Source organism: Anolis carolinensis, chromosome 2 (assembly GCF_035594765.1).
Source record: "Anolis carolinensis isolate JA03-04 chromosome 2, rAnoCar3.1.pri, whole genome shotgun sequence".
NCBI classification, from domain to species: Eukaryota; Metazoa; Chordata; class Lepidosauria; order Squamata; family Dactyloidae; genus Anolis; species Anolis carolinensis.
Window position 1 is genome coordinate 214,983,529 of NC_085842.1, and position 25,428 is coordinate 215,008,956.

The window sequence follows — 25,428 nt, forward strand, 5'->3', positions numbered from 1 at the left end:
CTGACCGGGACCGCCTTCCACCTGGAAACCGATGTCCTCACTGCGATAGAACATGCAGATCAAGAATAGGTCTCTTCAGCCACCTAAGAACCCACCCCCAAGACACCAGAGATGGAAGACAATCGTCCTCGAACTACGAGGGATCACCTAAGTAAGCAGGGGACAAAAAGGTGCATCTACACTTACTTATTGTTTCTGTTTATTCATTCGCCTGGTCCCATTTCTGTTTGTTTGCCGCTAACGGAAATAGGCGCCTATACAAATGGGCTTTTCTGTCCAAGGTCAGAAAAAAAAAATCAGGCCTTGGGCGGCAAAGCACCAGGCCTGTAAGCCAGGCCTACGAGCCATCAAGCGCTCGATGCTCCTAGGCCCGGCAGACATCTCCAACCCATCCCCTGTTCGGGTATCAGCCAGCACGCCAATGCCTTAAATCAAGAAATAGTTTTCTAAGATCTATAGAGATACTGTCAGGAACACCTCAGCAAGCGAGAGTCCAAAAGTGGCAGGCTAAAACCCAGAACCTCATTCAGTGGCTGAGACTGGATCCCTCCTGGGCACACAGAAGACTGGGCGACTCTGAAGGCGCTGAACAGACTGTGCTCTGGCACCTCAAGATGCAGAGCCAACCTTAAGAAATGGGGCCACAAAGTGGAATCCACGACATGCGAGTATGGAGAAGAGCAAAGAACAGACCACCTACATACACAATGGAGGACCGTCTTACAGCGACACCAGAGGCACTCCAAATGGCCAGCTACTTGTCAAAGGACATTTAGTATAATGCCAAGTTTTTTAAAAAAAAAAACTTTGTGTTTTCAAATACATTACATCTTGACCCTCGGTTCGCTTCTGATAACAATAAATAAATACCTAACATCCAAAAACAAACAATACCTTTTTGAAATAACCCTGGAACGGCTACCCAAGCTAATGATAATAATAAAGCAGGCCTCTTCACTGTTTGGGCCTCCAACTCCCAGAAGCCCTAGCCAGCTTGTTCAGTGGCTAGGAATCCTGGGAGTTGGAGGCCCAAAGTGCTGGCGAGGCCACAGTTGAAGGCGTCCTTTCCTCCTTGAAGGAGAGCTAACGGGAAAGCGCCATGCCACGAATGGGCAGAAGGTGGCGCTGTTCCCCTCGTTTCTCATAGGCCGGAAGTGGCTGGGCGTGGGGCGTGGCCGGATGTGCGCAGTGCCGTGACTGCTGCTGCCGCCATTAAAGGGCTCGGAAGGGAGGGCGGGGGGAGAGGGAGGCAGTGAGGCCTGGGCTTCTCTCTCGCGCGTCCTTGCTCTGTCGCGCGCGCTCCCTCGGCCGTTGGCCCCGGCCTCCCTTCCCCCTCTTCCCTCTGCCGCTCTGGCCGCGCCGCCCCTCAGCGACTTCCTTCCCCAGTGAGCGGGCGGCAGGCAGGCAGCGGGCCGGCATGGAGGATAAGAGCTTCACCAAGGAGCTGGACCAATGGATCGAGCAGCTCAACGAGTGCAAGCAACTGGGCGAGAACCAAGTGCGGAGTCTGTGCGAGAAGGTACGGGCCTGGAGAGGAAGGAGAGAGGAGGCCTCTTAGCCAGCCCGCGCCCTGCGTTGGGCAACGCCGAGGCCCACAGTGAGGCAGGCCTTCAGAGAGGCCACCTCTTTCTGCTATAAAGTGGAAGGGGCTTTGTAGACAAGCAGGCCCAAGTGGCCAGCAAGTGAGGTTCTCTAGCCTTGTTCTTCGGTTGAAACCCAAAATCGACATGGTGCATTCACCTCTTCTGTGATGTACTATCGATTTGAATTGTGGGTTGCATCTGCCACATCTCAGTCCCCTTCCACACATCCATATCACCTACAATATCAAGGCAGAAAAGCCCACATTATCTGTTTTGAACTGGAATATATAGCAGTGTGGACTCAGGGTGCTTCCACATATCCATGTAACCCAGAATGTCAAGGCAGAAAAGCCCACAATATCTGTTTTGATCTGTATATAGTAATGTGGACTCAGGGTCCTTCCACACAGCCAGGTAACCTAGAATATCAAGGCAGAGAATTTCACATTATCTGCTGTAAACTGGAATATGTGTCAGTGTGGACTCGGGGCCCTTCACACAGCCATGAACCCAGATTATCAAGACAGAAAATCCCACAATATCTGCTTTGAACTGGAATACAGTAGAGTCTCATTTATCCAAGCTAAACGGGCCGGCAGAAGCTTGGATAAGTGAATATCTTGGATAATAAGGAGGGATTAAGGAAAAGCCTATTAAACATCAAATTAGATTATGATTTTACAAATTAAACACCAAAACATCATGTTATACAACAAATTTGACAGAAAAAGTAGTTCAATACGCAGTAATGTTATGTTGTAATTACTGTGTTTATCACGATATATTGAAAACATTGACTACAAAAATGGCTTGGATAATCCAGAGGCTTGGATAAGTGAGACTCTATATAGCAGTATGGACTCAGGGCCCTTCCACACAGCATTATAACCTATAATATTAAGGCAGATCATCCACAATGTCAGCTTTGAACTGGGTGATCTGAGTCCACATTGTCATATAACCCAGTTCAAAGCAGATAATGTGGGATTTTATTTAGCTGTGTGGAATCATGAGATCTGTAGTTTTATCATTTTTTGTCTTCTCTATCAAATAGTGCATGTTTCTCACCCAACTACAGGTCCCATGATTCTGTAGCATTGAGCCATAACAGTTAAAAGAAATGTCAGCACAATTTTGACAGTTCAGACCCTAAGGGCTTTTCCAGACAGGCCCTGTATCCCAGGATCTGATCCCAGGATTTCTGTTTATCCCAGATTATGTGGTAGTGCAGACTCATGTAATCCAGTTTAAAAGCAAAAAACCTGGGATCAGATCCCGGGATATAAGGTATGTCTGGAAAGGCCCCCAGGTGTTGACTTACCAAGTTGCCATTGATTCAGTGAGACTGTTATAGTGTAGGCAAGCAATGAGATTTAAATAAAAATGTTATTTAGTTTTGACGTGTATTTTTTAAAACCCTTTCATCCCTGTAAAAATGCATGGTAGTATCAAAATTTATTTTTTAAAATATATAAAAATCTTAATACAAGTATTCTTCACAATACATACAGTCCCCAAGTTACAAAGAAGAGTCTTTAGGTGTATTCTTAAGTTGAATTTGTGTGAAAGTTGGAACAGGTACATGTTTTAAGTGTAGCTCTAGCCAAATATCTGTATTTGTATGTATATATAGCGTAGGGAAGGGTGAAAACTCCCATTTGTTTTGCTGTCTTTGCTCCTGGTCAGAAGATTTCACCTCACTTTCTGTCCCTGTGATCATTGGGTTTTGAAAAAAATGGTTTGTTGTGGAAACAAGGATTAGTGAGAAAGCTTCAACCAGAGACACATTTTCCCCATGATAACTCTTTTAGAGGCGGATTTCCCTTCCCAGAGGTAGAGTTCTATCACTTCTTGTTGTCTCACCCCTGTTTGTAACCATGGATCATTTGTAAGACAGATGTCTGTAACTTGGGGAGTACAACTTTAGAACACAATGCTGTAGTGAATCTGTCACGTCCTGCATCTTTTTCCTGAAATGTTTGGCAGCAAATGTGCTTTGGATTTCAGATTTTGGAATCACTACATAAGGGTGTGTGTGTGTGTTCCAATCTAAACATGAAATGCTGTAATGTTTCACATACACATTGCCTGAAGGAAATTTTATACACACGATAAGAAGGCAGGGAGGGGGCACCATAACCATGTTTAAGTATTTGAATGTTTAAACATTTAGATATTTAAATATTTTAATATTTAAGCATGGTTATTTAAATATACAGTAATGTCATATTGAGGAAGGGACAAGCTTGTTGTTTGCTGCTCTGGAGACTAGGGGCCCTTCCAGACAGGCCCTATATCCCAGGATCTGATCCCAGGGTTTCTGCTTTAAATTGGATTATATGAGTCCATACTGCCAGATAATCTGGGATAGACAGGAAACCTGAGATCAGATCCTGGGATATAGGGCCTGTTTGAAAGGATCCTAGGAAACAATGGAGCACTTGATTCAAATTGCAAGAAAAAATATTCCACTCAAATATTAGGAAGAATTTCCTGATGGTAAGAGTGGCAGTGGAATATTCCTTGAAGTGAGGTAGAGTCTCTTTCTCCAGAGGTATTTAAAAGAGGCTGGATGGCCATCTGCCGAGAGGACTTGGATTGTGCATTCCTTCCTGATGGAATGGAGTTGAACTGGATAGCCTTTCCAACTCTATTATTTTATGACAATATCTTCAATAATTTTGTGCTTGAGGCCAAGTTTGTATATATTGAACTATCAGAAAGCAGATGTGTCACCACCTCTGCCAGTCATGGATGGTTTTGGACTGTTTCGCATTTCATGATTACAGACAATTATGCTTCACTTGTATAAATGAAAGCCATAGGTAGCTCCCTTTCTCTTTTTCTAAAGTTAAGGCTGTGTTGTATTAAAATATAATTTCATCTTTTAACTTAGAAAAACCCCGAACTCTCTTGCTCTTCCTCTATAAAGCCTTTCTGAGAACCTTCTCTAATCTCTTTCTTCTTTTAACTGCTCCCTCTTGGTTCCTAGGATTGTTTTTGACATCCAGATTAATTATTGACAAATCCAGAGTTGGGAGCTTTTAATAAATTGCCATTCTCCATGTAGATTGGGATGCAGATATGGAGAGTATCATACAGGAGCTGGTGGGAATAGAGAACTTCTCTTCTCCTGTAGTTCGTTGACACAAAGCAGGATGTAGTGGAGGGATGTGTAAACAGGCCAAAAATTAAAGCAGCCAAAGATCTCTGAAGTTGGAATTATTAAGGAACTCTGGGTAGTTCCCAAATAAAGGGAGATTCATCCAAGCGGTGAGGAGCGTTGTCAGAATTAGAGAATTAGAAGGGACCCTGGGGATCTTCTAGTCCAGCCCCTGCCATGCAGTAATGCAGAAAGCCCCTGAAAATGCTCAATCTAGTTTCTGTTTAAAACCTTCAAAGAAGTAACTCTAGTACCCTCTAATACAGTTCTATTCACTGTCAAACGGGTCTAGGCAATAAAAAATTCTTATGTTTAGGTGGGATCACTTTCTTGTAATTAGAATTAATTGGTTCGTGCCCTAGTTTTTAGAGCAGCAGAAAATAAATTAATCTTCTACATGACACCTTTTCAAATATTTAAAGATGAGTGTCATGTCTCCTCTCCAAGATAAACCATAGTCAGCTCTCTTAGCTATTTCTCACAGGATACTTGTTGTAGTAGAGCCTGCAAGTAATGTTGCAAGCAGTAGTTTGAGTACCAGAAGGGGGGAAAAGGTTACTCGCGAGCAGGAGTCAGATGAAGAACAACAAAGGAAAAGGCTCCGGGATATACTTATGTCGCCTTCTGATGAAAACACATGCAAAGGTTTTTCTAGTGATGAGGAGTCAATGAGCGAGGAGGGAGGTGTGGTGGATGAGAATAGAGGTACTAAGAGGATTACTCGGGAGCAGGAATCAGATGAAGAACGGGAAAGGAAGAAGATTCGGGATATACTTACTGCTCCCACAGATGATGAATTATTTATGGGTTTCTCTGGGAATGCTGGGTCTGGCAGTAACGAGGATGGGGAGGATACAATGGATTGGACTAAGATACAAGAAGTAAGAGATGTATGTGCAGAGCCAATCTCTAGTGACATGTTTGTGGGATTTTCGGGAGATGAGGATTGGCAAACGGAAGAGACATCCGAGTCATGGGGAAAACTATGGAGGAACTGGAGAGATGGAAACGGGTTCATGTGTTAAGACGAGGACAGCTGCAAGAGATGATGATGGGGTGGAGGCCAGCTCATCATCGGATGATAGTGTGTTAGTAAGTTAAAAGTAGGCTTTGAAATGGGTAACTTTTGCAGAAGGCAAAGTGTCAGTCTCGTGTGTATTTGTCGCTGCCTGTCCTCCTGTTGAGTTTTGGGTTCGGGTCCTGCAGCTTGGTGTTTGTGGTTCCTTTGGGTCTTCAACTTGGACTGGTTTATCGTGAGTGTGGCTTTCTCCCTTCCTGGACTCTTGGACTGATTTGACATCGGCTCTGTTTGACCACCTTGTTTGGACTTCTTCTACAGCGACTCTGGGACTTCCGCTGGCTTTAACAACAACTCTTTGCATTTAACTCTTTGGGTGCAGCACTGTCTGTTGAAATTCTTTTGTTACAGCGCTGTTTGCTGGAGCCCCCAGATGGCGTAGTGGACTAAGTGACTTGAAGGTTGGGTTGCTGACCTGAAAGCTGCCAGGTTCGAATCCCACCCGGGGAGAGCGCGGATGAGCTCCCTCTATCAGCTCCAGCTCATGCGGGGACATGAGAGAAGCCTCCCACAAGCATGGTAAAACATCAAAAACATCCAGGCGTCCCCTGGGCAACGTCCTTGCAGACGGCCAATTCTCTCACTCCAGAAGTGACGCAAGTTGCTCCTGACACGAAAAAAAAAGCGCTGTTTGCTTGCTGTTTACTTTGACTGTGTTTTAATCCAGGTTTTCTTTCTGTTTAATCCAGGTTATTTTCCGTTTGCTTTTTGGAGCCCAGTTAGGGCAAAGTCTTTGAGTTTTGGCCAGAGACACTGAAGCTAAGTGTCTCTGAGCATATTATTGTTTTACAATAAACCTTTTGTTGGATTAAATGGTGTGTGTGGCTCTTTAAGGCCTCTGTGTCTTGACAATACTGGTTTCTAGAACTTTGATTGTTATAGCCACCCCCTAACTGGATCTTTAGCCTTTCTAGGGCCTGTTATAACCTCTTTGAAGCTGGATCTGACATATAAACTGTTTAAACCTAATTAAGTTTCCTGTCCTAAATGTCCTTGCTAAGGAGGGAACTGGATGGAGCTTCATGGAAAAGTCTGTGTAAACATGCTTAGGATGCCATTGAAAGTCTACAAAAATAACCTCTTGTTTCCCTCTTTCATCAGCTACCATCTACCTAGAAGAGACAGAGTCTTTGCTTTATCTTTGCTTAGAATATTTTTCCATCAAGTTCTTTAATTGAAAGAAGCTTGCATACAATGTTGTGAATATTGATTGTACTCAGTAAAAGAAACTAATTTACTGACTCTGCTTTGTCCCCATTCTAATGGATGAACATAGCTTTTACATTTTATCCCTATGATTAAATCCTTAAATGGGCGAATGAAGTATCATTTTATAGAACAACCAGTACGTCAGGCCTCCATATAACAGAACAGGATTTTTAAATCTCCCTTGGCGGAGGCAGGCCTTCAGTAAATGTAGAAGTATTTGGATCTTGGGAGTTGCTATTTTGATGTTTATAGAATTGAAACTTCATTACATTGAAGCTTGTTTGTGTAACAAGTCAGCAGTTTTTGCTTCCAGGAAAGGAATGTACATTCTTTGAAAACGTATTCAGTGAAGTATATATGTATAGTCTTTGAAATAATGAGAAATGCTTTTTACATAATTTGAAAGCTTCTTACTTTGTTACAAAGCATGCTGATATGTAATATCCTGCTAATTAATTATTTATCTTTGTGTGCTCTTTGGGGTATATGGATCTGTTATTTCTTGAAATGGTTTTTATTCATATGAATAAAAATAAAATCGTCACATTTAGTATAAATCTATTTTAAATTTTTTTATTTATCAATCAAAATGTATAAGTATACATTCTTTCCTCTTTTTACAATATAGACATATCATATTGTATACAATCCAACAGTAAAAAAAATCAGAATCAAAAACAACTTTAAGCATATTTCTTATCAGTTTTTAACTTTTCTGTTACAACTTTACTACATATCACTGTACTACACACCTTTTATCTACTTATACATGTTTTATTAATATTATTGTTATTATATACATTATTAATGTATCAATCAAAATGTATAAGTATACATTCTTTAGTATAAATCTAATGAAGGGCACAGAAGTTGTGTCCCTTTCAGTATCCTTCAGCTTCAGCAGGGGTGAGAATTATGCAAGCCATGTGCAGCTCTAAAAGCCCTCCACCACCAAAACCACCAAAATAAAGATGTAATTTTATACTCTTAGCTGGAGCTGTATATGCATGGTGGAACCACTTTTGTGTGGAACGTTATTCTATTCTCTCACCACAGCGTTAGAGACATATGTAGTTTGAAACAGTAACATTTTTGGTTGTGCCATTGTGCTGATAGTAACCAAAATTATTTCAGAAGACTATATAGTTGTCCTTGTTTTGATTTCCTGTTAAGTCTGCCTCTTCCACCTGTACTTTCAATTTTTCATTTATGTACATCGTTGTATTCTCTTCAGGATGATTGATTAGGGGATAGGCATCACCATAATCACAATGCTTGCATTATGCTGCTTCTGCTTGCTTTGATAAGCTTAGAAAGACACATTTGCTAGCACACCAGCTTTGAGTCTCTAGAAAGCTTAATATCTGCGCGCGCACACTATTGTACAGTATGATCTCCTTAGCCACAGACATGTACAGCAACACAGACTCAGTAACCATCATTTCACTTGCGCACACTCCAAAAAATATTCCCCTGGTATTGTTTAAGGAACTCTTTAACTCCTCCAGTGCAGTTCTATGATATTCCCCTGGCCCAGGGATGCCTTAGATAGCACCGAAGTTCCTAGAGAGGCCCACAAATGGAGGTGTTTGTGAACTCTAGTGTTGTACTGTAGTATGCTTCCGAATGAAGTGTAATCAGAACATAGGGCTCATAGTTCTGGGTATCCATGGGATGGTCTTGGAACATATTGCACATGGATACAGAGATTGTACTGTATAGATCAGGCATGTACAAACTTCAGCCCTCCAGGTGTTTTGGACTTCAACTCCCATAATTCCTAACAGCCTGTTAGGAATTGTGGGAGTTGAAGTCCAAAACACCTGGAGGGCTGAAATATGCCTATGCCTGGTATATATTATGTTCATACGCTTTAATTCTTCTGTGTTTTGAAATTCACCCATATGCTTTGCAGAAACTTCTCACGCTTCTTAGAAACACACAATGATATATGCCAAGTTAGTCTGAAGTGTGCAAGTATTGTTAACTTCAGTGACACTGACTGACAAGACTGATTCTAGGGTGGTGATCTTTCTTAACAGCAGAGTACATTTGTACTCTCCATGAGCTACGCTGTTCTCCATAAATTTATAACACGGAAACATGCTAGGCTCCTGGTCAGGAATGCCTAAGTATGCAATCTAGGTGCACATTCCATTCAAGGGTGTTTGAAAGTCAAGGTGTTGCTACAAAAATGACCTAATTTTGTAAAGGATGTGTATGGCTCTTATAGAAGACATCAGAAAAAGAGTCACCCTTGTCTCATGATGTTGTAATATGTGGGTAGGTAAATAGTACCTTGAATTAGACTTGTCAGCAAATAGACAACCTGATTTTATATAGCTCCATCTAGAACTGTATTTTTCAAATTTTAGTCTTCAAAATATTTGAGACTTTAACTCCCAGAATTTCTAATTGTTGGCCAAGCTGGTAGGGGCTTCTGGGAACTTAAGTCCAAGATAGTTTGAGGACAAAACTCTAGGAACCACTAGATTCACCTGGCAGAAGTCAAGGGCAGCCTTGCCTATAGCAAATTATATAGGCAGTCTTTCAGCGTTGGTTTTTTGTTTGTTTGTTTTAATCTGAAAAAACACTTTTAGGAATCTCTGGGCCCTCCAGCACAATTCTGTGGTCAGCTTCTGACCATAAAATTCCACTAGAGAATTTAGACGTTCTTGGAGAGAACATTTTAATTGAATCTGCAAATCAAACCTGTAAAAGACAAAACCACAAATATGGAGGGCTGACCATAGTAACCTAGTGAGGAATATCTAGCAATTTATTACTTTAATTGTTATCCTTTACCAAATTGAAACCCAGATTTGAAAATACCATACTGTAGTTCATGCATACTTAAAGCATGGCTTACTATAGCCGCATCATCTCTATCCAGGAAAGGCTGCAGTGGACAAACTAGGAGAACCTGATGACAACTCCTTCAAGCCACTGAGGCTCCAAGTCACTGAGGCTAAATAGCAGCCTAAATGGCACACCTCTTTCAGGGGGACATCAGTCTGATCTAGAAATAGTAACAACAAAGTCTCATCTGAATCAAATGACAATGAGAAATAGAGCTGAGTATCACCTTACTCTGAATCCTCACACAACTTCACCCTTTAGCTTCTATCTGCGGGGAAGGGTAGAGGGCTAGGAAGATAAAATAAAATATTCAAGCTTCTGCAGCCTAACTACCAGAGAAGTCAAATAATAGTCCAAATTAAGCTTTTTTAAAGGTGACCTCATGTGAATATTGAGGAGGAGTATCCTGGGATTTTCTAACAGTGTGCGCAAGACTGCACCTGACAACTTCCTATTGTGCTTGATGATGGAATCCACAGAGCACCCTTTTACTAGTGAGTCTAAGGGGCCTCTTCTGAGTCAAAGCAATGGAAAATATCTAGTGGGGAATATGAGCAGCCCCTATATCTCTTAAAGTGGGTAAATTCTGTCTTAGGAACAAAGCAATGCTGATGCTGTTTCATATACTTGAGTGGCATAGGTGGGTAGGATGCATTTCTCCCACTCCATCAAGCTTTTGTTTATTTAATTGATTAAATTTAATTTGTGTCCAGATCTTTTCCCATATGGGACTAAAAGAGGCATCAGTTCAGGTCACATTTTTAGATTCCAGCTATGGAGGTGGGAGAATCAAAATTCCTTTTTGCTTTCAGTTCCATATATTATTCTGGCTTCCTGTAAAGCAGTTCTGATTATGTCTGAAAGTTCTCTGTGAATGTTTAAAATTATGGCTTTATTTTTATTAACTTTACAACCTTGAATCTTTAATTGGAGAAGGAAGTACAGTAGAGTCTCACGAATCCAAGCCTCGCTTATCCAAGCCTCTGGATAATCCAAGCCATTTTTGTAGTAAATGTTTTCAATATATCATGATATTTTGGTGTTAAATTCGTAAATACAGTAATTACAACATAACATTACTGCGTATTGAACTACTTTTTCTGTCAAATTTGTTGTATAACATGTTTTGGTGCTTAATTTGTAAAATCATAACCTAATTTGATGTTTAATAGGCATTTTCTTAATCCCTCCTTATTATCCAAGATATTCGCTTATCCAAGCTTCTGCCGGCCCGTTTAGCTTGGATAAGTGAGACTCTACTGTATATAAATGTGTATCTCTTCTGTAACTCAACATGCAAATCACTGGTTTTAGGGTTTCTGTTGCAGGTTTTTTTGATGTTTATATTGACTGAATTCATGCAGTTTAGCTTAATCTAATCTGCTGCTTTTTCATATTATCAGGCTAAAGAAATACTTACAAAGGAATCCAATGTTCAGGAAGTACGCTGCCCCGTTACAGTCTGTGGAGATGTCCACGGTCAATTCCATGACCTTATGGAGCTCTTTAGAATTGGTGGGAAATCACCGGACACAAACTATCTCTTCATGGGAGATTATGTCGATAGAGGCTACTACTCAGTGGAAACCGTGACTCTGCTTGTTGCATTGAAGGTATGTTGCATAGATATTTAATTATCAAGGGAGCAAATTTTAAAACTAGAATGTTGAATATGGATTCAAGTATGGAAACCTGCATGTTAGATCATAATGGTGTACCCAGTTTCTAGACTGTTTTATTGTTTGTCTGTTCTCTGACTAGGTGCGTTATCCAGAGCGCATTACAATCCTACGAGGCAACCATGAAAGCAGACAGATCACACAAGTGTATGGTTTCTATGATGAATGTCTACGGAAATATGGAAATGCCAACGTTTGGAAGTATTTCACAGATCTGTTTGATTATCTCCCTCTTACAGCTCTAGTAGATGGACAGGTAAGACACTTTTTTCACTTATGTGATATCATTGGCTACTATTTAATAAAGCTGGCATTCTGTAAACCTGGACATCGCAATCCTAACTACTGCCTGTGTATACAGTCTTTTCTGCAGCAGATTATCCATGTAGCAAACTGGTAAAAATGGATCCTTAACAATGTGTCAGTGGGCACAGGTTTTCTAAAGGAGCATCATAAATAATAAATAGTGTATCAATACTTAGATCATTGATCATTCACATAAAGGGTAAATAAGCGAAATATGAAAGTACAACAGTATAAAAGGACTGCGTGACATACAAAGCATATAGAATTTGTTTTAAAAAGTTACTACAGTTAGAACATATAGAATATATACATCAGTGCTAAGAGCATCCTCAGAGCAATCAACTGTAAAATCAGCAATAAATCTTTCCTGAATTTTCATTTTGAGTGGCCATAAAATTAGTATCACTTAAGAGGTAGAAAATGTTTTCTGTAACAGTATTGGAATGTAGATTCCAAAATTTAATTTTTGGTTGAGAATATAATGAAAAAACAAACAAACAAATAATGAGACAAATCCTCAATTTTTGGATCTCTACAAATGGACGGTCAAAGACGAATGGGAATATTTATCATCGATCATAAAACTGTAGGCATGTTTGGAAAGTGAAAAGGCTAGAAAGTTTCCCTAAGTTTTGAGAATGTAAGTCACATCTTTTCCCCTGACCCAAGTGGCATTTAGCAACAGTGTGGGGACGCTTGAAGTAAGTGGTATGTCTGCCATTTTTGGCACTCGAAGCAGAGCAAAATAGTAATGGCAACTTTTAATTAGGGCTTTCCTTAGCAGAGAGACTGCAGCAGCCATTTTAATAGGGACTTGCCATAAATGCATTCTAAGCATTCATAAAGTGAAATAGTGGTGTTGGCTGTTAAAAGGTATTATGTATTTTGTCACAATATCTAGGGGCATGTGATTATTGTTCAGTATGGAGTTTCTTCTCAAGCGTCTTCTCAAGAACAGACTCATCTGTCCCATTTGACTCTTAATGCACCTTCCTGATAGGCAGCCAAATTACTGCCAGAGATTTCCAAGGGCTCTGATGGAGACTTGTTTTTGTATCCAGAGCCAAGAAACTGTCAGCAGTAGGAATGGGAAACACTGAGTTTAAGTTTGGGATACTCACAGTTTCATCAGAGACAAACAATTCATCAATCCCAAGCTGTTTGGAGGCCTTGTTGTGCCTAGCTGTAACTGGGTTGTCCTAGAACATTTTTTATCCTTTATTTCAAGATCATCACCGGTTGTCACGGGGAAGAAAAAGCAAATTCAAAATGGTGACGTCTTATATTCCTAAAGTTTAGTTTTCTGAACTTCCATTTACAATCTACGACATTGCTAGCAGAATGGCCAATAATAAATCTGAGAAATCATAAAAACAGAAGTAGACAATGCTGCACAACAGTACAGTGCAATAACCAATTAAAAGATTTAAAAAATCCGGATAAAAGCGAGAGAGAAAAATATCAAGATATCATAACTCATTAAACACATCCTATCACATTGATGCCATCTTGTCTCCTGTATTGTTAAGAAAAAGTGACTCTTAACGGTGCCCACAGGATTTCTAAGGGAGCAAAGTAAATCAGTCTTAGAGTGATAGCTTTGATCACATATCGTGCAGTACTTTTGTGCTAACCAGAGTTAAGAATTCACATGATCAGCAATCTGTTGTACAGATTGGAGTAGTGCTACATAAATTACATCTTCATGCCTGTTTGATAACTTGATTTGACAACTCATTTGAATGCACCCATAAGCTCATAACTTGATGCATGTATACTATTTTGATATATAGAGCATTGGATACAGAGTTAGTGTGTCATGGTTTGTGTGTTAGTCTACAATTCCCAAGGCCAGGGTTTGAATCCCTGCTTGGCTATGAAAGAAGGCTAAAGCGAACCCCGTCTAAACAAATCTCGCCAAAAACCCCTAAGATCCCATGGTAGATTCACCTCAGGATCACCATAAGTGGGAAACTACTTGCAGAACCACAGCAACAGCAACAAAGGTATTGATTAAATTACGTAACATACTTCTTACACAGCAAAATGAGATGTTACATATTCTTATGTTTTCAGTTTGGAATTACTGAACCTAGCATGATAAGAATGAGCCTTTGGTAGCTGTAGTCCCCTCAGTTCTGAAACTTCCATTTCCATTTTTAGCTTTCTGTGTTTGACAGGAGTAACTGTTGCTGACTTTAACAGTGGTTAGTGCAAAACAGCCAGCTTCATAAATGTTGGCTTAAGGTTGACTTATTTCAATGTGGTGGGCAGTGGTTAATTTGAGCCCAGTTGATGCTGGCTAAATAATGTGTCTTTACATTGATTCAAGTTCCATTGGAGTACATGACATTCCTATTTGTTTCTAATTGAAAACAAGTTACTATCAATGTGTGAGGGCTTTAAGGCAATTTACTGTTTTAAGGAAGAACACTTTAGTTTAAAACATGTGATTCATCTGGTGGGGGAGAGTGGGACTAGGTTGGTGGATGGTCACCTGGGCATCCCCACAATGGAAAGATAAGTCCCTTGCTTATGTTGGCATGAAGAAAGAGTGGTTCCGCTTTCCCCCCTTTTTTTTGTTTTGGATTTGATTTTTGTGTGTAAACCATCACAGTTTGCCTACATAAAATTGCACATGTGTATGGGTTGGTATTTCATATCCTCCTGCTCTACTGGCTTTACTTTATAGAAGTGCAGGTAAACAGAAAAACAGTAAGATTAATTGATTACATAAATATGGAAAAATGCAGAGGTGTGTCAGGAGTAGAAAAAAATTGCATCTGCCGCAGTTGTGTTGACCAGACATAAACGAATATAGTGAACACGTACACATAATAGAAACACCCCCTGCACCAACGTGGCTGCATTTTTCCCCACATCTTGTCTACCTGTTGGATTAAAATGTGGAAGTAAAGGGGTTAAATCAGGCAAAGGATATTACTACACGGTCAAGCTGAGATACAACCCTCATGTAGATTCAGCCCTTAACAAAATCTCTAGGTCAGTGGTTCTCAACCTGTGGGTCCCCAGCTGTTTTGGCCTACAACTTCCAGAAATCACAGCCAGTTTACCAGGAGAATGTGAAAGTTGGACGGTTAACTATAGCTTCTGATCCTGACACTGAACCATGATATGATATTTATTTTATTTACATCATTTCTATCCTGCCTTTCTTACCCGAGAGGACTCTAGGTGGCTTACAAATCTGGCAAAATTCAATGCCAATAAACAACAATATTGTGTATGTCCAGCTGCTGCATTCAAAAAATATGTTTCAGATTCCAGATTCAGGTGGTTTTAATCTTCAGTAATAATTTCTGCTTCTCGGTTTTTATCAAAGGAAAGTTGGCTGTCAAAATACAGGATGACACAATAGGGTAATAGTTGGTGTTAGATATCAATAGATGCAATTACTCTTCAGCAATGCATATCATTTAATTCTGTTTCTCTCTCATCTTCAGATATTCTGTCTCCATGGTGGTCTTTCTCCATCTATAGATACACTGGATCATATCAGAGCTCTTGATCGTCTGCAGGAAGTTCCACATGAAGTAAGAGTGATAAAAATATATTATGATCTTACTAAGATATTGTTGGACTTTAAGCTTTTTTCTTGCTTGAATGCAAGTAGTTAAAAAATCTGGGAGTGGCAAGTCCTTCGGTGCTGTGAAATCTTACCTGGGAAAAAGTCTTGTGGAACTCGATAGGACTTGCTTCTCAGTAGGTGTGTATAGTGATGTTGTGGCAGAGAGAAAAACATGTTAGTTAAATTGAGTTTTAAATACCAACTGTCTTGTCCTGCAAAAAAAAACACCCTTAAATGATGAAAACATTTGGCTTTGATTATAGTAGGGCTAATAAGGAGCGCACAGTGCCATGTTCTGAAATTCCATCTTCTTTCCATATAATTAAAATTGGTCATCTAGATCAGAGGTGTTAAACTTGTGGCCCTCCAGATGTTTCAGATTCCAAATTCCAGAAGCCATAGCCAGCTCATCCAATGTCCAGGAATTCTGGGAGCTGAAGTCTAAAACACCTGTGGGGCCACAAGTTTGACACTGATCTAGATAGTGGTCAATCAGTTTATCACACTTTTTAATGCAGGTGTTTTCAGAAAAGACTATGCACACCTCACAATTAAAATATTTGGCCTATTCAGTTGCTAAATATTAGAGGCACACCTGGATAATTCAACACAATTCAGTATTCATTAGCTTTAGAATGGGGTGGACAAGTTGTAGCTCTTATGTTTTTTGGGTGTAGTTGCAACAGCTGTGATATCTAATACTGATGAGAGTGGTAAGCTGAAAGCATCTAAAGCAGTGGTTCTTAATCCGGGGTCCCCAGATGTTTTTGGCCTTCAACTCCCAGAAATCCTAACAACTGGTAAACCGGCTGGGATTTCTGGGAATTGTAGGCCAAAAATCATCTGGGGACCCCAGGTTGAGAACCTAAAGAACAGCTATTAACCTGGTGTAGAAAGTGGTTAGTACATTGCTATTGGACAATTTCTTTTTTTAAAAAAACAAGAACTTGAGAAGCTTTTTGTGAAAGTCATAATTTAGTAAATTTGTGAGTAATAAATCTGTAATCTCCTTCATGCACAAATGTTTATATTCAGACTTTTTTCTGTTTATTTTGAATCGTAATTTGAATGTTCGTATATTGAAAATGGTAATTACTTTAGAACGGAGTGGATATCAAGTGGTCTGTGGACTGCATGTGGCTTTAGAAGGATCCAGCATGATCCTAAGGGGTGTTTCAAAGCCCCAATATCTCCTCTTTTACGCTCTGCCCACTTCATGACATTATACAACAAATATTGTTGTTTGAGGCAATCATAGTGTCTTTTATTGTCATCATAGTGGCTGTTACGACATTGTTTCAAGAGACAAAATGACTGGTGTGGCCTTTCAGGTTCCCAAGCTTTAGCATGTTGAGCTTGTTCCTCTCACTGTGCTTTGAAATTGCTGGCTCACAAAGCATAGGCTTGAATATTAATTGTTGGGCATTAGTTATGAAAGGGTCGGCATTCCAAACCACCCTCCCACCTGTCAAACCCTGTGTAAACAGGATGTTTGGAGGGCTCTGGCCTGACCTCATGGGCATCTCATTCCTTCTCACGTTGCATGTATTTTGGTCAGACAACCAGCTACAGCTTTCAACTGGCTCTGAAGCCAGGAAACAGTTTTCCTTCATCCCTTTATCCATCTGCAAGGGAAGGGGAGGGATGAGTGAAATATCTGAGACCAGCCAAGCACTGTTTGCAGGAACCCTCTGAAGCTTTGTTTTGTGCCCACCAGTCTCAGCAATAACAGCATGCCCTACTGGGAATTAGCTATTGCTACCTCACTTCTCTGATCAGATTAGAATAATGGGGGATCTCGTCCTGTGTGGGAGGCAGGCTGCATGAGGAGTCCCCAAGATGTGGACCTTTTCAAGACTTCATGGGTCAGTTTGGAACTAAGGGCAAACTGAATATATGCCACAAGTCAGAGAGCCTCTTCCCGAGGTTTAACATGTTTTACCATAACCAGTTTATGGCATGTTTTTGTTTATTTATTTACTTACTTTATTTATATCCTGCTTTGCTCCCTGAGGGGACTCAAGGCAGCTAACAGTTGCACACTTTGATCAATTTAAAACAAAGCAAATACAACAATTAAGAAACAATTAAACAGTATTGTGTGTGTTCGGTTAAAAATACAGTTAAGATACGATACAATTAAAATGCATTTTAAAACACCCAATTCCTCCCTCCCCAAATATTGACCTTTTTGCTGAAGTCTCGCAGGAATGGGGCCTTCCTGGTCTTTCTTGGGAGGGAATTCCAGAGTTTGGGAGCAGCCTCTGAAAAGGCCCTCTCCCGTGTTTCCACCAAACATGCTTGAGCATGTGTTTTTGATTGTGTGAAATCCCTTTAAAGTTCATGTAATGGTGGTAGTGGAAGCTGAGCGCCCTTTCCCTCTTTCCTTTTGCAGCCCCCCTCCCTGAAAAGATTCCTCCAAAGGGTGCCTCATGGATTTGTGTGGGGGGGGGGGGGGGGAGTAGCTTTAAAATACGAATAGCTCGGTATTTATATTTGCAACAATACATTCATTTCACAATCATATGCATGAAGTCCTTCAACCATAGTGTTCCAACACCTTTGCGTTGAAAGAATGGACATTAGAAACTGATGTTGATGTCATCCATAGTTTGCCGAATGAGTCAGTTCTTGAGGTTGTACGTTGCTTTTAATGGAAGGGTGTGGAGTCTTTAAATAAAACATTGCATTTGTGTGCACACATCTAAAATTATATCCAGTTGCTTTGCATGCAAGAGCTGATCTTGCAGGATTCTGGCATCCCTCGGCTGTTCTCTTGAATTCTGTTTCTTTGTTTAACTCTCCGGTTTCCGTCCCTTTCTGGGATGAACTGATTCTTCTCAGCATCTTGACTGTTTTACTGTTGACTGATCTTTCGATTTCATTTGTATTTTCATTCCCACTGAACGTTTAGTACTCCTTTTCCAGTTTTGTCTCAAAGCAACAGTATTTGTCGTCCTTTGCCAGCTAATTTAAATAAACATTTACTCTTTTTTATCTTAAATATCACCTGCTGCAAACTGAAGGCATTTTTCTGATTTCTAATTTCCTCAAGTTTACTTTTATTACAATTGGCTGCAGTTCCTCTCTCCCATCTAGTTTGTTTAATTTAGATACAACATCAGTTGTTACACACCCTCATTTCAATACCAATAACAACAACAAAAATATGTAAGACACCTATGATTCTAAGATGTTTTTGATTCTTTTTCAGTTTCTATTGCTAAATCCATTTCATGAATCTTTCAGTGCTTTTAATGCATTTCTTCTATTGATACTGCTTATCTCTTAAACACTCTGGGAAATGCCCAACATTGTGAAAATATACTTCCTTATTCTTTGTCCAGTGTCCTTCTCCATCTCAGCCCCCACCATGTGTTTTACTGGCTGCCCAAGCCCCCCAGTAAAGATTTGGTTCACATGCACGGAAATGAATCTATTTTGCTACTGGTCCTACTGTGGGCAGACAAAGATAGATACAACCTTCTGATCTTATTTGAGATTATTTTTCCATTTCTGAAAAAGAATACAGTTTTTCCTGCTTTATTGATATAAAAGTTTATTATATGTAAAGTACAATTGACGTTAAGATATCCAAGGGCTAATTCTTGTTAGTTAATACTTGAACATCTAGGTGTGAGCAAATTACATCTATATTAAAGTCACTCCATGTTGCCAATTAGTTTTCGGGCAAAATACAAAGTGTAGGTTTTGACCTTTTAAGCCTTTATGGTTTGTGTCCATGTTGTGTCCACGTTACCTACAGAATCGCTGTCTCCAGCACAATCCGCCCTTTAGCACACTCTAATCAGTCAGAATCCAACTGGTGACTGTCACTCAGAAGTCCTTTTCATTGGCTGCCCACGACCGTGGAATGACTTGATGGAAGAGATCAACAGCTAAATGAGCTGTCAGAATTTAAAATGCAATTGAAAACTTATCTCCTCCAGCAGGCTTACCCAGTCAATTTTTAATCATAAGTTTTGTTTTACATGTTGCTACCATATAGCAATTCTATTATCTGTGTTTGGTGCACATTTAAAAAAATATTTTTGTGTTTTTATCTATGCAATTCTATATATTGTATGCTTTTTGACTTTGTTGTAACCCACCTTGAGCCATCAGGAAAGGCGGATGATGATGATGATGATGATGATGATATTGTTATGGTAGCTTCACTGGCTGCCAGGCTGCTTCCGGGCTAAATACAAAATGCTGGCTATTACTATAAAGTCCTAAATGGTTCAGGTCCAGGCTTTTTAACTAACCGCATCTACGCATATAAACCAACATGGGCACTGCGGTCACCGGAGGCCCTGCTCGGTCCCACTCCCATCTCAAGAGCGGTTGGTGGGGATGAGAGATGGGGCCTTCTCCATGATCACTTCCCACCTCTGGAACTTCCTCCCTAAAGAAGTAAAAATGGCCCCCTCTCTCCTCTCCTTTAAAAAACTCTTGCACTTTAGCACATAGAGAGAAGGAAGAGGAGTAGAACATCTCAATATGTAAACACATTGGACACTGGAAATCCACTTTGGTGCTGTTGACTGTGGTATATAATTTTTAACATGACATCATCATCATTTTACACTTTTAAATGTAATTTATTAAGATTTTATCATATAACTGGATGATGAGGCCTATTTGTTTTTAAGCATTTGTTTGGTTAGTTATTATAAGTTCACATTGATGTTTATTTTATGTATTATTTGATTGTGTATTTGGTTTATTTGTTATTATGGCATTGAATGTTTGCCACTTTTTGTCTGGAAACTGCCCTGGGTCCTCCGGGAAGATAGGGTATGTTACATATAATATTATTATTATTATTAATGTTTAGTTTAGCTGTTCTTCAGTTTTAGAAATCTGTACATACTTCATGTTTATTTTTTATTTTTTTGGACAGGGTCCAATGTGTGATCTCTTGTGGTCTGATCCAGATGATCGTGGTGGCTGGGGAATTTCTCCACGTGGTGCAGGCTACACCTTTGGTCAAGATATTTCTGAAACATTTAACCATGCCAATGGGCTTACATTGGTATCTCGTGCTCATCAACTTGTAATGGAGGTATGATTGTTATGATGTGCGTGTTACTGAGGTTTTCAAGTCGGTTCTCTCCTTGGAAAAAATATTGTATTAAGTTTCAGCCCCATGCCCTTTGATTCTGTTCAAGTAAGTATTTATTATTTATCAGGGGCAATTATGTTACTTTTCAAGGTAAGTCAGAATTGTTTCACTTTGCTGTAATCTTTGCCATTTTTTTCCAACAGCTGGTCTAGAAATAAAGAGATGGGCAAAATAGGCTTCTGGTTCTACAAGTAGATTTTGAATAATTTCTGGTAGATTGGCAAGGATTTTTGGCTGGCAGCTGTTTGAAAATAGTAGTATGTTTTGCAGTAGACTGACCTGATCCAAAGTATACCTGTGAGGAGACGAAAGAAATTACTAGGTAGGATTTTTGTATACAGTTGCTTTCTTTCGTTCTGGTACTCAAATTACTAGGTTCAGAATTTTGCTAAGCATGTTTTCTGCACAATCTTCAAGTCTATCTACCCTTGTTGTAATAGATATGGAGTTGTGACTAATACTAGCTTATTCTCATGATTAATGTACAAGTCTTTAAGGACCTAATGGAAAGTTGGAATCATAAAGCTGAAGGAGCATATAGGCCATCTAGTCAGGTCCTTGCCATGCAGGAATAAATAAAGCACTCTCAACAGATGGCCATCCAGCCCCTGTTTTAATACCTTCAGAGAAGGAGAGTCCACTACACTCTCAGACAGCACCATATTTCACTGTCAAACAGGTCTTACCATCTGGAGGTTCTTCCTAATGTTTATGTAGGATTTCTTTCCCTGTAGCCTCAACATAGCATTACTCCGTTGTCAATTGAAATAAATTGCCAGATACTACAAGCTCATAGTAAGTACCATAGAATGATCATTAGGTAGAAAGTTTTAAAAACAAATTCAGATCTTTTTGAGAAAGTCATGAACACTTTTAATGTTAGTACCTGAAGGTGCTTGTCACATCGTGTTCTTTAAAGGCATTTGGATGTTAAGATCTTACATATTCTTTGGGCTAGTTTAAAACATATTTGATACTAGTGAAGATAACTGAAAAGGATAAAATGAATAATTCACTCACATCGTTTAAGTATTTCTTTTTCTGACTAAAATGTGTTCCTTCTATTGCAGGGCTACAACTGGTGTCATGATCGGAACGTGGTCACCATTTTCAGTGCACCCAATTACTGTTACCGCTGTGGGAACCAGGCTGCTATCATGGAGCTAGATGACACTTTAAAATATTCCTTGTAAGACATATATTTGTTTCAATGGTTGGGATTAGGTTCAAGAGGGGAATAACTTTTTTGCTTCGTTTTGAGTATGTAAATAGAAAGTCCAGAACTTGGCAATAAGAACATTATGGAGCATATGATAGATTAGAGCGTGGAGGTGGGGTGGGAGGGCAACTGTGGTAGGACCAGGGGCTGCATTCAGGCACCTGATTGATACTCGTTGAGGGAATACTTAAAAAAATAAAATTCTGCCATTTATAGTTTTAAAACAGAAAAGGGGGAATAAATATTTGCAGGCAAGGTACCATATATGACTTTGCACAATGTTTGTTTGCCATAGCAAGTGTTACTTAAAATATAAAGCATCAATGATCTCTCTACTTTGTAGACTCCAGAGCAGTGGTCCTCAACCTGTGGATCCCTAGATGTTTTGGCCTTCAACTCCCAGAAATCCTAACAGCTGATAAACTGGCTGAGATTTCTGGGAGTAATAGGCCAAAACACCTTTGGGGTGAGTTGCATTTGCCCCACTCTGGGTTTAGAGCAAAGACAAGAGAAAATACATAATTTTGAAACTTTTATGCTGCATGTAGTCTTGATTAGGCTGTCTGTTTTTAGTACTGTTTCTCAGTTGTTCTATCCAAGCAGCAATAAAAAAAGAATTTAAATATCTTTACGAGTTAAGATAAACCAAAATACTAACAATCCACCTCATGTGGCTGCATTTTCTTGGGTTTTGTTTTTACAGCAAAGCAACAGATGCCATATTTTCCATGTTGTACATTTTACAGAAATGGGCAGATAATAATGTATTTTACCACATAATAGTCATTCTCCGCCCCCTCCCCCTAAGGGGATAAAAGGGGGTGCGACTATTACGTGATGAAGACATTTCCAGTTATGGGGCTGAGACCCTGTAGCTCCAAGGGGGCAGATGCACTGACAAGCAAATAAAGGGTGCGAGGAATCAAAATATACTAATTTTGACACCCAAAAATGGGGTGCAGCTATTATGCAGTGGTGACTTTTATGCAAGGAAATATGGTACTTCTTGTTTTGTACCTTCAAATCATTTCTGACTTACAGCGACCTTGAGATGGTATTTTGTTCATAGGGAGTTTGCTATTTCATTTCCTTTGAAACTGAGGCCCCTTCCACACAGCTGAATAAAATCCCACAATATCTGCTTTGAACTGGGATATATGGCAGTGTGGATTCAGATCACCCAGTTCAAAGCAGATATTCTGGGTTATTCTGCCTTGATATTCTGGGTTATATGGCTGTGTGAAAGGGTCCTTAATTTCTCCTTCCTCCACCTTTCTGTGTGTAAGGGCCCTAAATGTGTGTGACTTGCCTAAAGATCATCCATGGCTGTGCAGGGCTAAAAAATCCTGATCACCAGAATCATAGTTTAACACTCGGTCTTCTTCACCACGCCAATTCTTATGACAAATATACCATGATCAAAGAATATGGGAATTGCATGGATCACTAAAGTGAAAACAATGTTTTAGTTTGATTTATTACATTTTGCTATTGCGGGGGCGAGTAAAAAGACATAATAGATAACGTCTGTAATACGGTGATATAAGGGAATTTGTGGAAAGTGACCTCATAACTCCCAGCGTTTGAGATGGGCTATGACTCAGGTGAGGATCTACAAATTCCCTTTGGCCATCAAGGCACTGCAAGTCACTCAGTGAGCCAAACCAAAATTATCACCACCACATCTAAAGACACTTTCCTTCCAGTAAAACACTTATTCTTTGGGATTGCTGCTCAGATATAGCTGAGAAACAATATTAAAAAGTTGTTGAAGGCTTTCATGGCTAGAATCACTGGGTTGCTTTGAGTTTTCTGGGCTGTATGGCCATGTTCCAGAACCATTCTCTCCTGACATTTTGCCCACATCTATGGTAGGCATCCTCACTTGCCTAGTTTCAAACAGACCTCACAGCCTCTGAGGATACCTGCCATAAATGTGGGCGAAACATCAGGAGATAATGCTTCTGGAACATGGCCATACAGCCCAGAAAACTCACAGCAACCCAATATTAACAAGACTTCATTACCTTTGTTCAGTATAGTGTTGCTAGTGAAAACCTTTTACTGTAATGCCTCTGATTTAGTTCCATAAAACTGCTGAGAAATACAAACAAGCAATACTAAGTCTCATTTAAACCCTCAACTTAGGCTAGAATGATACATTGGGTGGGAGTTGCAACTAATAAATGCACCACTTCAGAGCAAACACCTAATTTTTCTTCCACTTCCTCCACAGCCTTCAGTTTGATCCAGCACCTCGCCGTGGAGAGCCTCATGTTACTCGGCGCACCCCAGACTACTTCCTATAAAATTCTCCTCCTTGGTTTGGCCTTGAGCAGTAGTAGTACACCTGGCATTTTTTTGAAAAGCAACAATGTATGTGATGAGTTGAGGTCTGTCTCAGCAAAGCCTCTTCATGGACCAAACTGTGCCATAACGAGGATGCGCAGCTTTGAGCACAACTTAAGACTGACTTCAATACACTAATCAATCCTGTATCAGCCAGTCCAACAGCCAGTTTGCCTGCTCTTTAACTGTAGTAATCGTTTTCTTCTGGACTGTTCAGAGAGGAAAGGTAACTAACCCATCTCCCTTTCATGCTTACTTGTACATTTTAGTTGTAGTTAACCGGCATGTTATCAACGTTTTGAAGTTTAAGAAAAATGCACAAACTAACTTCCCTCTTAACCCTATTGCCCTCTATTTTATGGACATAAGTAACTTAACTGGAGAGAGAAAATCCTCTTGGGAGTACGTTGTCATAAGCTTTCCCTCCATTTAACTAGATTACTGTTCTGTGTTGATCCTTTTTTCTGTATATTTGTCATGAAAGTGCTTGCATCTTATTTGATGTAATTGAACAAATAAACTTGCAGATCATTATTCCAAACAGATGGGTATTCTCAGTTGGCATAGTTTGTCTCAAACATACACAACTTATTTAAGGTGACAATATGTTAGAATACTCCCTTAGTTGTTTGTATTAATTGAATTAAACGCCTTGGATATAAACGCTTAGCACGAGACTTGATTTCACTTAGTTTTATACTAATACAAAGGCAGCAAATTGTGGGGGTTTTTCTCTAGTAAACAAGCATCGACAAGTCTTTTTTAAAGCCACTGGCCCCTTCCTAATGCTGAAAACATTAGATTTCTCAAGAAAATCTTGCTGCCTTCCCTTCTTTTCACATTTGCAATTCTAGGAACACATTAAATTAATGGAGAATATGGCTGAATGAGAACTAATTTTACACACTGCAATCTTAGTTGTAAAATTCAGCTTCCTGTAACAAAAAGCCTATTTTTTCCATTTTAGATGCAAAAATTTGCATGTTGGTAAGGTTTTTTGAAATCTAGAATGAGACTAACAAATGTATAAGATTGAGGAGGTAGAGTGGCACTCCCCTATGTTTAACATCATACTTCCTTTTGATCACAATTGGAGTGATGTTGAAGATCTGTAGTCGCCTTTTTATTAGTTTTTTTGTATGTTTTCCCACTGTTTACACATGTTTCATCACAGCTATTTTTTTTCTCTTTCCTCCCCTGCTTTGGTTAATGCAAAGGATACTGAGGGAGAGGACAGTCAAATTAATAATAATCTGTAAGATGATC

General features: G+C 39.7%; 1 protein-coding gene across 1 annotated transcript; it reads left to right on the forward strand.

Annotated features, from left to right (window-relative positions):
- Positions 1–1,191: 1,191 nt before the first annotated feature.
- On the forward strand, positions 1,192–24,705 carry ppp2cb (protein phosphatase 2 catalytic subunit beta). The gene is made up of 7 exons (XM_003224636.4): positions 1,192–1,519; positions 11,296–11,505; positions 11,654–11,827; positions 15,342–15,431; positions 20,373–20,534; positions 21,665–21,783; positions 24,050–24,705. Exons 1-7 carry the CDS (start codon positions 1,418–1,420, stop codon positions 24,120–24,122), a joined length of 930 nt encoding a protein of 309 aa, XP_003224684.1. The 5' UTR covers positions 1,192–1,417; the 3' UTR covers positions 24,123–24,705.
- The last annotated feature ends 723 nt before the right edge of the window (positions 24,706–25,428 follow it).